Here is a 13,819-nt window from a genome sequence, read left to right as displayed (position 1 = left end):
TGCTCAACCAAGGCCCCCTGAGGGGTCCTTCAGTGCCGGAGTCGGACGGAGCGGGGCGGAGGCCGCGATGAACCTGGAGCTGCTCGGTGGGGCCTGGAGCGGGGCTATGGGGGGGCGGGTGGGATGACTAGGCCACATAGGGCCCCATAGGGCCTTAGAGGGCCACATAGGGCCTCATAGGGTCTCATAGGGCCACGTAGGGCCACATAGGGCTTCATGGTGCCCCATAGGGCCACGTAGGGTCTCATAGGGTCTCATAGGGCCACATAGGGCCTCAAAGGGCCCAATAGGGCCTCATAGAGCCTCATAGGGCCACATAGGGTCTCATAGGGCCACACAGGGCCACATAGGGCCTCATAGGGCCACAAAGGGCCACATAGGGCCACATAGGGTTTCATAGGGCCTCATAGAGCCACATAGGGCCCCATAGGGCCCCACAGGGCATCATAGGGCACCATAGGGTCCCATAGGGCCATATAGGGTCCCATAGGGCCACATAGGGCCTCATAGGGCCACATACGGTCTCATAGGGCCTCAAAGGGCCACACAGGGCCTCATAGGGCCCCATAGGGCCACATAGGGCTACATAGGACCCCATAGGGTCGCATAGGGCCTCATAGGGCTCCATAGGGCCACATAGGGTCTCATAGGGTTTCATAGGGCTCGTATCGCTCAATAACTACCTTTACATTCCGTTCCAGAGTCCTTCGGCCAGAACTACCCCGAGGTAAGGGCCCACCCGCCTTCACAGTGCTGCCCCCGGCCTGCAGCGGGCCCAGCGCAGCTCCCTGAGCGGCCCCATGTTCCCCATAGGAAGCCGATGGGACGTTGGATTGTATCAGCATGGCCTTGACGTGCACCTTTAATCGCTGGGGCACCCTGCTCGCTGTGGGTTGTAACGACGGTCGTATCGTCATCTGGGATTTCCTCACCAGGGGGATCGCCAAGATCATCAGCGCCCACATCCACCCCGTCTGCTCCTTATGGTGAGTGGGTCTTCATAACTCTGTGTTACACCCCCAGCTCAGGCTGCATGGGGTGGGCACCCACTATTGGGCTGTAATAATGGGGCCTCACTGCCTTCTGAATGAAGGACTTCAACCCCACACCCAACCTATACCTCTATACCTTTAGTTTAATGCCATTCCCCCTCGTCCTGTCCCTTTCAGGCTGTGTATAAAGCTGCTCTGTTTTAGGATAGTTTCCTTTAAAAGCATTGGGCCTCACTGCCTTCTGAATGAAGGACTTCAACCCAACACCCAACCTATACCCCTACCCTTAGTTTAATGCCATTCCCCCTTCTCTGATCCCTTTCAGGCTGTGTATAAAGCTGCTCTGTTTTAGGATAGTTTCCTTTAAAAGCATAGAATGCCTGTGAAATGTTTTGCTTGCCTAAAGTTGATTTTCAGGCCAACGGATTCAAAGCTGAACTTTGAGACCTTACCAACCTTTTAATTTAACACACTGGTTAGTGGATGAGTTCACAGAATCACAGAATTATCAAGGTTGGAAAAGACCTAGAAGATCATCTAGTCCAACCATTCCCAATACTTCCCAGTTAAATCATATTCATCAACACAACATCCAAACGTTTCTTGAACACTCCCATGGTCGGTGACTCCACCACCTCCCTGGGCAGTTAATTCTAATACCTGACTACCCTTTCTGAGAAGTAATATTTCCTAATGTTCAGCCTGAATCTGGTGCAGCTTAAAACCATTCCCTCTAGTTCTATCACTGATTACACGAGAGAAGAGGCCAATAGCTCTTAATTGAACCATCCTTTGTCTCTGTAGCTGGAGCCGGGATGGCCACAAACTGGTGAGTGCTTCGACTGATAACATTGTATCGCAGTGGGATGTGCTGTCAGGAGACTGCGACCAGAGGTTCCGATTTCCTTCACCTATCCTGAAAGTTCAGTATCACCCTCGAGACCAGTAAGTCCTATGAAGAAGGAATGCTTTCATTTGGGTGGTGGTAATGATTATTGAAAGCATTTTTATTGGGTAGACCTTTTTATATTGTCTTCTTTATACAGTGAGGGCCTTAACTCGGATTTGTTGTGGCTTTCTGAATGTCCTCTGTGAGTGGGGCTCCAATGTGGATTGCCTGTGGGTCTTCTGAAAGGAAGGGAGGGGAGTAAACATGGGAGCGATCCTTAGGGCTGAGCATAGAAATGCCTCATTGAGTTTATACTGCACAGACATAGAGAAGCCTTCAGAAAAAGAAAGGAGATGAAAGCAGACTCTGGCTTAATGTCATTTTAGAAAGAAAGACTGGATAAAAGACAGTGTTGTTCTGCCTTTCTCAATACAGATTGACTTATTTTTCTTATTCCTAAATGTGTAAGTTCCTTTTGCAGAGTAGAAGCTCTGAGCTCTTCTGCTTTTCCTTTGCAGAAACAGGGTTTTGGTTTGTCCCATGAAGTCTGCGCCGGTGATGCTGACGCTGTCAGACTCCAAACACGTTGTGCTTCCTGTGGATGATGATTCTGATCTCAACGTCGTGGCCTCCTTTGACAGGCGAGGGGAATACATTTATACAGGCAATGCCAAAGGGAAGGTGAGACTGTGGCAAGAGCACTGGATGCTGTAGCTTAGATTACTTTATCATGATATGTGATGTTTTTAGGTTGCATTCTTGGTTTTATTATACAAACAAGGCTTCCTGAATGTCTCTTGTATAACTGATATTGTCTCGTTACAATCGTCTTCATACTTCATCTGTAGCATGTAGATCTGAGTGAGGTCTTTGTGCTGCTCTTGTCTTTGACCGTATTTGTTGGATCCTTTTCCAGTGTAAATAAACCAATGCTTATGTCGCAGAAACTGCAGTAGCAGAATTCCAACTATTCCTGTGTAGATTGCTGAGGCTTCTGTTGTCAGGGTTAGTAGTTATGTGAAAGGTACTAAAAGGGGAGTGAGTAACAGCGAGATGCTGATTCCATTCTGTTTCTTTAATCTTCAGATCTTGGTCTTAAAAACAGACACTCAGGATCTCGTTGCCTCCTTCAGAGTGACAACTGGAACCAGCAACACCACAGCTATTAAATCAATTGAATTTGCTCGGAAGGGAAGGTGAGTTAATATGGACTATACTGGGTCTTAACAAAAAAACAACCTCCCACAATCATTTCACACAGCATATTCTGATTCCTTTTACTTCCCCCCTCACTTTTTTTTTCCCCTTTAATACAATGCATGTTCTTTGGCATTCCTCCTACAGCTGCTTCTTGATAAACACAGCTGATCGGATAATCAGGGTATACGATGGCCGTGAAATTTTAACCTGTGGGCGAGATGGGGAGCCTGAACCAATGCAGAAGCTGCAGGATTTAGTGAACAGGTGAGAGGCAATAGAATGGGTGATCAGCCTGTAGCAGGAAAGCCAACTTGCCTTGAAGGCATTGAGGTTTGTATGTTCAGTACCTGTGGGAGTCTGCATGAAGGGCAGCTCAGTATCTTATTCAACAGATGTTTTCACTTGAAATGTGTGAGTCACAGATTGATTTGAAGCTTAAATATTATTTGTGGATGGGAAGGTGTAAGGTTACCACAGTTCTTATCCTCTTTGCTTGCAGGACACCATGGAAGAAGTGTTGTTTCTCTGGTGATGGTGAATATATAGTGGCAGGTTCAGCACGTCAGCATGCTCTTTACATCTGGGAGAAGAGTATTGGAAACCTGGTGAAAATCCTCCATGGAACCCGAGGAGAGCTGCTCTTGGATGTAGCAGTAAGAACACTGCCAGCTATCGTTAAGTTTATTGTTTAGAAGTCTAAGCTTTCTTAATTCTATTTACCAGTCAAGCTCCTCCTCTTTTCTCTTTCAAATAAACCCAGTGGCATCCTGTCCGACCGATCATAGCTTCTATTTCCAGTGGTGTTGTGTCAATATGGGCTCAGAATCAAGTGGTAAGTGTTTCACATTGCTTCTTTAAGAGGTTTCCCTGGTGTTCTCTATCCATACTAGTCCTAAGACTAGTTATTTAGACTAATTTAGACTAGTAGCCTAAATCATTTCATGTTAAAATCCTTTCTTAAACCCAGCCCAGCAAACTCTCTAGCTTCGCCTGCTTAACTTGAAAGATGTTTGCCATCCTGTTGAATGTGAGTAGGGTACTTATATTTCACTTGCTGGACTAGTTAAGCTTTGCATAAAGTGCTATATATCATCTTGGGGATGTTTGATGGGGGTATGGTGTCATTCTGGATGTGTAGCTGAAATCTGAGTGAGCCAAAACTACTGTGGCTAAGTATGAATGAATCCTTGGTTTTAGAGGTAATGGCATATGTTGTAATATTTAAGGAGTGCTGTAATGTCAGATTTTCAGTGCATGAATCCTCACTTTGGCAGCTGTTCCTTCACATGGAGGTAAATCTCATCTTCAATTTGTGACTTAGGAAAACTGGAGTGCCTTTGCACCTGATTTCAAAGAGCTGGATGAAAACGTAGAATATGAAGAGAGAGAGTCAGAGTTTGACATTGAAGATGAAGATAAGAGTGAACCAGAGCAGACAGGTAATGTAAACGGCTTTGTCTACCTGTAAATTCAGGTGTTACCAAGTAATTGTTAGTCCAAATAAATGACCATAATAAGAATTAAAACTAGCTGTTGTGGGGGGTGAATTTGTATCAGTAGTGGCACAATTTGGCCACTTGGTGGTGCCAAAAAGTTGTGCAGTGGGAAAGGCTGTAGTTAGTGTAGAAACAAGTAAGATTTCTTCCTGCTTCTCAGGTGCTGATGCTGCAGAAGATGAAGAAGTGGATGTAACGAGTGTGGATCCCATCGCTGCCTTTTGTAGCAGGTAAAAGAATAACTTTATTTAAAGCGTGAATACAGGACATATCACTGACATTCCTCTATAGCAGCTCTCTCTGTATGCTTAGATGTTTTGTGTCTCTGCTGTAGCAGATAGAAAGAGTTGTGTAAAAAACCATTGGCAGAGACTGGGGTCAGGCTTTATAAATGAAAAGAAACAAGATATTAAAGACTCCCTAGTTTTAAAAGTAAATGTAACTTTATTTTACAGTGATGAAGAACTGGAGGACTCCAAGGCTCTGCTTTATTTACCCATTGCTCCTGAAGTAGAGGATCCAGAAGAAAACCCCTACGGGCCTCCACCTGATGCTGTTCAGAGTTCCTTAACTGATGAGGGTTTAGGATCTGAGAAGAAGAGGCAGTCGTCCTCTGATGGACCTCAGGCACCAAAGAAGAAGCCCAAAACCACCAACATAGAGCTACAAGGAGTACCTAATGACGGTATGTAGGAGCTGCCATTGATTCAATACCAGTTCTGCATTTGAGATGCTTTCTAGCTTTGCTTAGTCCAAAGGCAAGAAGTTCAGAAGGTCACTCTTTCCTATGAAGTTACTTGTTATAATGGCCATCCACTCTATGAAGTTTGCTGGTGTTTTGCAGACCAGAAATGAGGGTAGACATCTCAGAGCTGTAATTTTTCAGTGCTGTTTGTATTTTAACACCCAATTTAAGCACCCTAAAGGATAACTCAGTGTGGTATCGCGTTGTCTTCCTGCAGAAGTCCATCCGCTGCTGGGTGTGAAGGGAGATGGTAAATCCAAGAAGAAGCAAGCAGGCAGGCCTAAAGGATCAAAAGGTAAAGACAAAGATTCTCCATTTAAACCGAAACTCTACAAAGGGGACAGAGGTGCTTTACCTCTGGAAGGAGCAGCGAAGGGTAAAGTGCAGGCGGAGCTGGGACAGCCTTTGACAGGTAAGGACCCACTGTGAGCGTTGTTGCTTGCTTGGTGGCCTTGCAGAGTCATAGCACTTGATGTTCCCAAATGGCCCTTGCTCACTGGATGTTTAGCTGCTGTCAAGGATAGGCAAACGTTTATATATTTGTTTTTGAAGTGGAAGTGCTTTTAGTATTTGTAATAAAAGCAATAGCTGTGCGTGCGTTGTTGCATATGAGGAACACATTGGGTTTTAGTAGGGGTGGCACACTGGTTCAAATGGAGCTTTTCTAACAGTCTCTTTGATAAACGGAGCCTGGGATAAAATTCAGGAGCTGCATTTTGTAATCCTGGCTATGGAACAGCCTGAGTCAGATTCCAACAAGTGCAATTGCTGTAAAAGAAGACAGATTTTGTTGGGTCATTTTGAATTGTTTGCTTTATAACCACGCTTTGTTGGTTACTTACCAGAACGGGACTGTTTCTGTCACCTCTGTTAGGACCCAGACTCTGAATCTCAGACAGGGTCTGGCTCTCAGCTGGTGGCAGTGTTTCCCATCTGTCTCATTCACTACTTGAGCTTATTTGGGAAATGCTCATTCAAGTGTAGTAAAGGAAGTAATGTTTGGATTAAATGATGTTCATTCTGCTTTGTTTTTTCGTTGTAAGAGAGAGCCCATGGTTGATACAGAAACAGATTCAAAGGTGTGACATAGCAGTGCTGCAGATTTTAGGCTGCACAGAATTGGTTTGTTTTGGTTTTCCTCTCCTCCTTCCCTCACTGCTGGTCCTGTGCAGTTGTCATAGTCTGACTTGCTTTTATGAGCCCACTGTGGAATTCAATTTGCTGTTTCTACTGAGCTTGGCTCGTGCATACCCCTACCAGTGGATTTAGCGTTGGGTTTTTGAGCAGCATGAAGACAAAGCTCTTTTTTTCCTATGAAAAAAGGGGTTGAGTTTAGACCCCAAACTCCCCACTTTCTTTACCCATCCAATGGATTTAGTAGAGCTCTTTCAAATATAGTTTTATATAAGCATGCAAAGGTGTTTTGCTGCCATGCTGCTATTGAGCTCGATTGAGCTAGAGGCAAATAATATTGCTCTGATGGAGTTCTCTCTCATTTATTGTGCTCCCTTATATAGTGCTGCTGATGTAAAAGGATCTAACAGATCCATGCAGTAGATCCCACCACTTAGTGTTGGAAATGTCTGTGTGAGTCACACAGTGAGTCACTGACTGCCCACTGAAGGAGCTGTCCCTCAGCTCTCAGCACTCACAACAGTCTTCTAGTCCATGAAATTCACGTCTCTCTTTTGTTCTCTTTATGACTCGCAATGTCTATTTTGAACAGCCAGTTTTCCCTCAGGCCCACCCACGTTTAGATTGCAATGGCCTTCTGCCTGCACTGCTGGAGCTGGGCACACTTCGCTGTCTCTCTTGCATGAAGCTGTTAGCTCTGCTCATTCCACGTGCTGCTGCTTCCTGCAGGAGCCCATCACTCACTCACACAGCCTCTCCACAAGCATTTATTCCCTGGGAGCTGCAGGCTGATTTGCTGTTACAGTGGATGATTTGGAGCTGCTTGGCTGGGGCCTGGCAGTAAATGTCTTGTAGTCAAAACAGCCGTGTCAAAATTGGCTTTTGGTAAAAACAAACTGGGAAGCTTAATGTGTAGTTCTGAAACAAAGCCACGCAGCAGACTTGTTTGACCTCAGTATAGGTGGAATTTGTTCCTTCCTGTTGTGCTTTTGCTTTGAGGTTTTGGGGTTGTTGCATCCGTTTTCCAGCAGGTAAGTGTGGTTGTGCCTCTGTGGGTTAAAAGCTCAGAGACCATGAACTGCCTCATCTCAGATACAGAGGTCTTTATTTGTAGTAAACCGTGTCTTGTTGGTTATATCTCATTCCAGAAGGAATGTAGAGAATCACATCCTCAAAGGCTTTTAGTTTTTTATCCATTTATTTCAGAAACTGTCGGAGTCAGATGATTTATTTTTCACCTGTCTTTGATCTCTTCAGCAGGTGGTGCCATCTCAGAACTGTTATGAAGACCCTCTTCTTTATCTTCCTCTGTTCTTTCCTGTATCGGCATCATAATATGGAAAATAGATGAAGCAGTCAGAACGGACTGACTTTAATACAGCAGCCTGATTGTTCATGGATTCAGGGAGTGACTCTTATAAGAAACGAGTAATTGAAGAGGAAACGGCCTTCGTTCTTCCTTAATTGCCTCTTGGTTGAGCAATGTGAGATGCTGACTCTCAGGTCACACAGTTTGCAAAGAGACTGACTGGACTGCCTTCATGTTGGCACCTGTAATATTCTGCACTGAGCTGGTACCCGACCCTCTGCCACTCCAGAGCTCATAACCATTGTCTTTTAAGTAATTTTTCTTTGTTCCTGGATTGAAAAAATACCCAAAGTGTGTGGTTTTATTCCTGATACCAATGACTGCATCCTCCCAACTTCCCTTTTTTTGCTGTTAATTCCCATTTCAGTGAGTTGTAGGCCTTTCTGTGCCAGCTGCGTTGCCTTGCAGCTTTGGTTAGCTCAGTGTGATGTCTTCTATGCTGACATGCTTAGTGAAACTGCTGCTGATTATGTGCCAGGTTTGATTTCATCTCAAGTGGATAGAGACCTAATGTGAAGAATCAAGACACCCTCTGAAGTCTGCAAAGAATGAATTTTCATGTTGTTAATATTTTAGACACGGAGGATGACTCTGCTGATGGGAAGAGGAGCACGTGGAGGTAGCTCTATATAAAATACAGTCTAGACGAAAGCGTTTAAACTGAGTGCTATGAAGACCAGTGTTGGCAGTGTCTTTCTGTCCTTGCAAGTGTGTTTATTCTGTTTCCATTTAAGATGCCCCACCAGGAATGCTGTTACCTCCTTAGCTGGTACATAGTTGTACTAAGAGAAGGAGCAGCCACTATTTCTCCTAAGTGAAACTGTATTTCTTCAGCTATCCTTAAAGATGAAATGAATCACGGTGTGATTGTAACAGACAAACATATGGACCACGAATTTTTAAACATGCTCTTTTGGTTTTTTTTCCCCTTCTCTTTCCCATTTCTGAATCAAGAATAGGTGAATGCTCACAGCTTTATTCCCAGCTGTGCTTTAACCTTTCACTTGTAATATTTTCCTTGTGGGAATGGGGTAGAGTCATTTGTCTCTATCTGGTATCTGCAGCCAGATCTTGTACCAGACAGTTTTCATTCCCAATCCCTTTTGTTTCATAGTTCCTATACCATTACATTCAGCTTTTTGTAATTATTGAGGTTATCACCAACTATTTAGGTTTCCACAGTATCCTGCAGACATTAAAGACTGAGGAGTTATAAAGAGAGGTGTTAATTTGCAGTGGGAAGCATGATAACGTGATATAAGCATGGCAAGAGAGAGGAGACATGTTAAAACAGGAGGGTTTTACAAACTGGTGTTTTCATTTCCCACTTTGGTCCAGTGATCTGCTTAATGACGTTTGTTCCCACGTGTGCAGCATTGGTTTCCTTTGTTTTCTGCTTATAGGATGCCTCGCATCTCCCGTGGGACGCTGTTATGTCAAACCTTCCCATACACGGCGTGGCTGAGCTCAAACCTTCACAAGATACACAGGCAATGGCTCTCCTGGTTGTGTTAAAGTGAATCATTTGCCACAGACTCCAGCCTTCATTTCTCTTAAAGCCTCTGTGTACAGCGTGTGTGTGTCCTTGGTTTGTCGTCTCCTCTCTTTTTATTTCCTGACACCTGTAGTTTTGTACAATACTGGTCAGATCCTGGCTTGGTGGTAGCATATAGCACTGGTTTTAGGTTTGTGTCTGTAAATAAAGAAGGTGTGTTTTATTTCCTAAAAGTCACGGCTAAGTCTTGGCTTTTCCTATTGTGATGTTGGACCAATGGACCCTGCCATAGAGCTCTGGTGCCTTAATCACAGCCCTTAGGTCCTTTGGGATGGACTTTAGGTTTTAGGATGAGTGTCTGTAGAGCAGAGCTATGCAGGTGCTGTGCGTGTAATCATGATTTATTTGGCCTATGCAACATTGTTGTAGAGGTTCCACTAATTAAGACGTAACGTTTTATAGTTTGGTGAGAAGATGAAACTGGAACAGCAGCGTGGAAATTCATGTGAAATAGCATGGAAATGTCAGGGAGTAGAAGGGAGGACTTAATAAATAGTCGAGTAGATCCCAGTTGCTGGGATACAATTGGGTTTAAACGTTCTGCTGCTTGGGAACTGGAACTCATTGGTGTTCTGACCCATGCAGTGATGTGCTGCACCTTCCCAGCAGTGTTATACCTTAAACCTGTCTCGTTGGGTGAGATTTCTGTTTGAAGATTAACACTTAACTGTATTTACATGCTTTACATGGCTGCCATGAAGACCTTTAGGAATGGCTTCATCCTCGGCATGATGCTACTTGGACTTTTCTGCCTCCCATTGGAAGCTTCCATTCCGCAAGTGACCATCCCAGCAGAGCTGCAGTCGGTGGAGGCTGAGGTTGCAGTGAACTCCACGTCCTGCAGCGTCACCTGTGGGCTGGGCCTGCAAATAGAGGAGATGTGCGAGGTCACACCATCAGGAGAGAGGAAGAACTGCACCACGCGCCGCTCCCACTGCACCACCACTTGGGGCTGTGGTTTGCTCCACTTCACCATCCCTGTGGGTAAACCCTTTGTGCTCAGCTGCCTGAGCTCGGACGTCATCAAATTCGGTCTCAGAGGGTACAGCTGTACATGGAAGGTCGCCTCTGGTCTCATCACCATGAATGATCTTCTGTTTGTACCTTTCAGAAACCCTGATTATACCGTTGTCTTTTCCCCAGCCAAGGAGTCCGACGCGGGGACGTACCGCTGTGATGTGCGAGTGTTAAAGACATTTAGGGTCATCAAGAGGATCTACTTTGGGGTCAGGGTGATCCGAGATGACATGGTGAACCTGGACTTTGTTAAATCCTTGACTGAGGAGCAGAAGCTGGCAATCAGGAAACAGGAAGGAATGGAAGCCAACAGCAGCCTCATAGACTTGGAAGAGCAGCAGTATTTTTGGCAAAAGAAATTGTTTCATAGATACTCGATAGGATTGGGAGTTGGGCTGGTAGGGGTCATCGTGGTAAGCTTAGCTCTCCGCTTCTTGCAGGAGAGGATGAGGATCAGAGCTGCAGAGCATCAGACTCAATTCTAATATAATTCCTTGTCTCTGTCTCGCTTACTATAACAAGCAGAGCAACGTGTATCAGTGCAGTATTTCAAGATGAGGTTTGTAATGCTTTCCTGGCTGTTGGGTTGGTGAGTTTGGGGGTATTTCTGTGTTACCTTGTAGCCCATAACTTGGGATCCTATTTTTCTCTTTTCCCCTTGAATTTCTTCTCCCTTGCCCAGGTTTATGACGTAGATCCCTGAGGTTGGTAGCTGGAATTCTCCAGCAAGAGATGCAGAGAAGTGAAGATGCTGTAGCTGGGTCCCTTGCTTTTGGGTCCCTTGCTTTTGGGTCCCTTGCTTTTGGGTCCCTTGCTTTTGGGTCCCTTGCTTTTGGGTCCCTTGCTTTTGGGTCCCTTGCTTTTGGGTCCCTGCTTTTGGGTCCCCGCTTTTGGGTCCCTGTGGTCCTTCCCAGCAGACCCCAAGGTCTGCTTTATGGAGCTAGAAGTGCTTTAAGGAGGTGAACCACCACTCCCTGCCTGCTCTGTTTGTTTGTCTTCCACTTTTAAGCTGAAGCATCATCAGCAGTAGTTGGAAGCTTCCATTCTTCCCTTTGTAGTCCCGAACAGCGAGGCAGGGAGCATTAAGCAGCACAAGCACATCTTCAATCTGAGCGCTGCAGCTCGAGGAGCGTAACGGGGTGGTTTTAATCACGACTCAGAGCTGAGCTCACTCCTACAATCTTGAAAGGAGGAAGGAGAGGGAAGAGTTCAGTGGGCTTTAGGCTCGCTCGTTTTCCTGGTGACTAATAAGTACAAAGTGTGCAGCAGCACTGGAGGGAGCATTGTTTCCCCATTGGTAGCAGAATCCGCAGAGGGACTTATTAAGTGCCTTCTCTCCCTGGTTTCTGTCTTTATTTTACAGTAAACAACTCTATTTACTTGCTCTGTTTCCCTTTCCCCCCCTCCTCCATGAACTCAAGTACAGGAATGCGCCACACATCCAATTCTGGGGGTAGTAATGACTGAGCTCTACTATTTAAGATCAAAGCGTGCTATTATTTTTCTCTTCAGACCAGGGGAAGAAAAAAAAAGAACAAAACACCACATGCTTTAATGCAGAAAGAGCTGAATATACAACGAGACGCTTTATTTGCAGAACATCCTATTGAAAAGCAGAACGACATCAGTTCTAAACGTAGCGAGCTGAATCTTCATGTCCAATTAAGTGGGTAATGGGTAGATCTGGATAATGATCTGTAGGCCGTGGGGTTGGCTGTATTTGAGTGAGGAATTGAGCCCGTTAGCAGCCTTGGATTCTCTGTGGGTTGTTTGCTGGGTTCTGCAGGAAGAATTCAATGCATACAGCCATAGGCAGAGGTTTGTGGAGGTGAAGGGAGGTGTCCTGCAGTGCCGGAAGGTTCCTCTGGGTGTGCATTGGTTGTCTGGTTCTGTGCTTTGCACTGATTTACTGCTGAGCCCCCTTGTTGAGCCCTGCTTTAGGCTAACTGCTTTCTGTTCTTAACAACAGATTTCTCACCCACTGAAATACACGCAGGGCACGCTGCTTCTGGGTAAGGTGAGATGGGTCAGCTCAGCCTCCTGCATACACCCACCCCAATCCCTAAGCAAGCTGCATGCAGGGGAGACCCAGGCCTTGGTTCCCTTATAGCACCTCATCCTCTCACCCACAGGGAATCTCCTCTTTCCAAGCAGCAGCACTGACACAGAGCAGTTGCACACCCACGTTTAGGACAACTAGAGGAGCCCTCTGGCTGCGTTCATCCCACACAAACCTCTCCTATCCGTGGCTTTTTTGATGCTGAGTGCCCACAGCACTCATCCTGGGATATGCATACAGCTCGTTTTGCTTCTGAATGTAAAGAAACGGAGCTCACTATGCTACAGATACACACCACAGGAGTGAGGAGGCTTCATTCTGCATGGGGTGAGGCATCTTCGGGTCCTGGCTGGGGCTGGGGGACCCTCTGAATAGCAGGAGCAGGCAGATGCTTCATTGGGAGCTAGTGGTTATAACCCACAAAGCAGCAGCCCCATCTGGAGGAGCCCCTTCACACTTTGTCATGCAAATATAAGGCTTCCTGTGGGCAGCCGGCTTTTAGAAATGCAGAAAGATGACATGAAAGGTCTGGGATCATCCATTTCCTCAGTGCTGATGAGGAGGTCAAAGTGGGAACCAATGGAGTCCTTCATCTTTTAATGGTGTTCTCCCTCTTTTCACCCAAGGGGAGGCAGTTGCCTGGAGCAGGGAAGCTGAATATGGTTATTCTATTTCAATATGGAAGGTAGTGATGGATAGATCAGCTTCTTTCTCTGCTTAAGTAGTTGTTCCTCTGCCATACCCAGAGGTAGAGGGCTGCAGAGGGGCTGCTTGCACACCCCTTCCCACACTGAGGCTTACTGTGATACCAACTTCTGCTGCCTGCTGGTGGGCCCAGGTATTAGGAAGCAATTAGAATTGCACATGCTAAAGCCAAACAGATTGTGTGAGGGAGGAAGTCAATTTGCTAATGGCATTAGCACTTGGAAAGAAGGAGGCAATAACAGAATGGTGAGGCACAGGCAGCTGTTTAAATTGCTGTTAGCTACTGAAGCTTATCTAAATTGAATAACTAGATTGCCTTAACTGCTGGAATTTGAATGGTAGCTAAGAGGAAAACAACCCCCATATGCTTCTTTTACACCCAACCTGGCTCTGCCATCCTCTGCACACCGATCTGTGTTAATTCTTTTGCTCGGTCCCACAATCTGTTGGGCTGCATTGAGCAGCTCAGGCTGTTGCCTTCTTGTTTCCCCTTTCCCCATCGCTTTGCCTTCCCCTCACTGCTGCTCTCCCCCGGCTCAGCTCATTTGTTAACATCTTGTTTGCTGCAGGCATCCCTTAAGCCTCACGTAGGATGGAAGGAGTGCCTGGAAATGTGGCAATTTTCTTCAATGACCACTGGTTTTGTAGAAGAGCTTTT

The 13,819-nt window shown here is 45.8% G+C and overlaps 2 protein-coding genes across 16 annotated transcripts; both read left to right on the top strand.

Annotated features, from left to right (window-relative positions):
* The first annotated feature begins 31 nt into the window (after positions 1-31).
* On the top strand, positions 32-9,553 carry RBBP5 (RB binding protein 5, histone lysine methyltransferase complex subunit). Of its 15 annotated transcripts, none has more exons than XR_014938626.1 (15): positions 32-86; positions 702-727; positions 814-986; positions 1,797-1,937; positions 2,400-2,562; positions 2,968-3,077; positions 3,226-3,345; positions 3,581-3,734; positions 3,842-3,913; positions 4,403-4,520; positions 4,738-4,807; positions 5,033-5,262; positions 5,540-5,617; positions 7,717-8,444; positions 9,229-9,553. XR_014938626.1 is itself a non-coding variant. In XM_015884962.3 (14 exons), exons 1-14 carry the CDS (start codon positions 68-70, stop codon positions 7,740-7,742), a joined length of 1,500 nt encoding a protein of 499 aa, XP_015740448.1. In that variant the 5' UTR covers positions 32-67; the 3' UTR covers positions 7,743-9,553. The 15 variants fall into 15 exon arrangements, 5 of the variants coding, with proteins under 5 accessions (XP_015740448.1, XP_015740447.1, XP_015740446.1 ...); XR_014938625.1 differs by having other exon boundaries at positions 7,714-8,444; XR_014938624.1 differs by having other exon boundaries at positions 5,540-5,734.
* A 392-nt stretch (positions 9,554-9,945) lies between these two features.
* Positions 9,946-11,780, top strand: TMEM81 (transmembrane protein 81). Its single transcript, XM_085526815.1, has one exon. It carries the CDS (start codon positions 10,058-10,060, stop codon positions 10,880-10,882), a length of 825 nt encoding a protein of 274 aa, XP_085382941.1. The 5' UTR covers positions 9,946-10,057; the 3' UTR covers positions 10,883-11,780.
* The last annotated feature ends 2,039 nt before the right edge of the window (positions 11,781-13,819 follow it).

The sequence above is a fragment of the Coturnix japonica genome, chromosome 38 (assembly GCF_054131305.1).
Source record: "Coturnix japonica strain WE chromosome 38, WE-NBRP24, whole genome shotgun sequence".
Taxonomy (NCBI): domain Eukaryota; kingdom Metazoa; phylum Chordata; class Aves; order Galliformes; family Phasianidae; genus Coturnix; species Coturnix japonica.
The sequence above is the reverse complement of the archived record's forward strand: the minus strand, read 5'-3'. Positions and strand labels throughout refer to the sequence as shown.

Excerpts from the sequence above, each read along its gene's own strand:
- RBBP5 (XM_015884959.3), top strand. Across the intron at positions 1,938-2,399 it reads CAGTATCACCCTCGAGACCA|AAACAGGGTTTTGGTTTGTC; the intron begins GTAAGTCCTATG and ends TTTCCTTTGCAG. Across the intron at positions 4,521-4,737 it reads GAGTGAACCAGAGCAGACAG|GTGCTGATGCTGCAGAAGAT; the intron begins GTAATGTAAACG and ends CCTGCTTCTCAG.
- TMEM81 (XM_085526815.1), top strand. The coding sequence starts at position 10,058 with ATGCTTTACATGGCTGCCATGAAGACCTTTAGGAATGGCTTCATCCTC.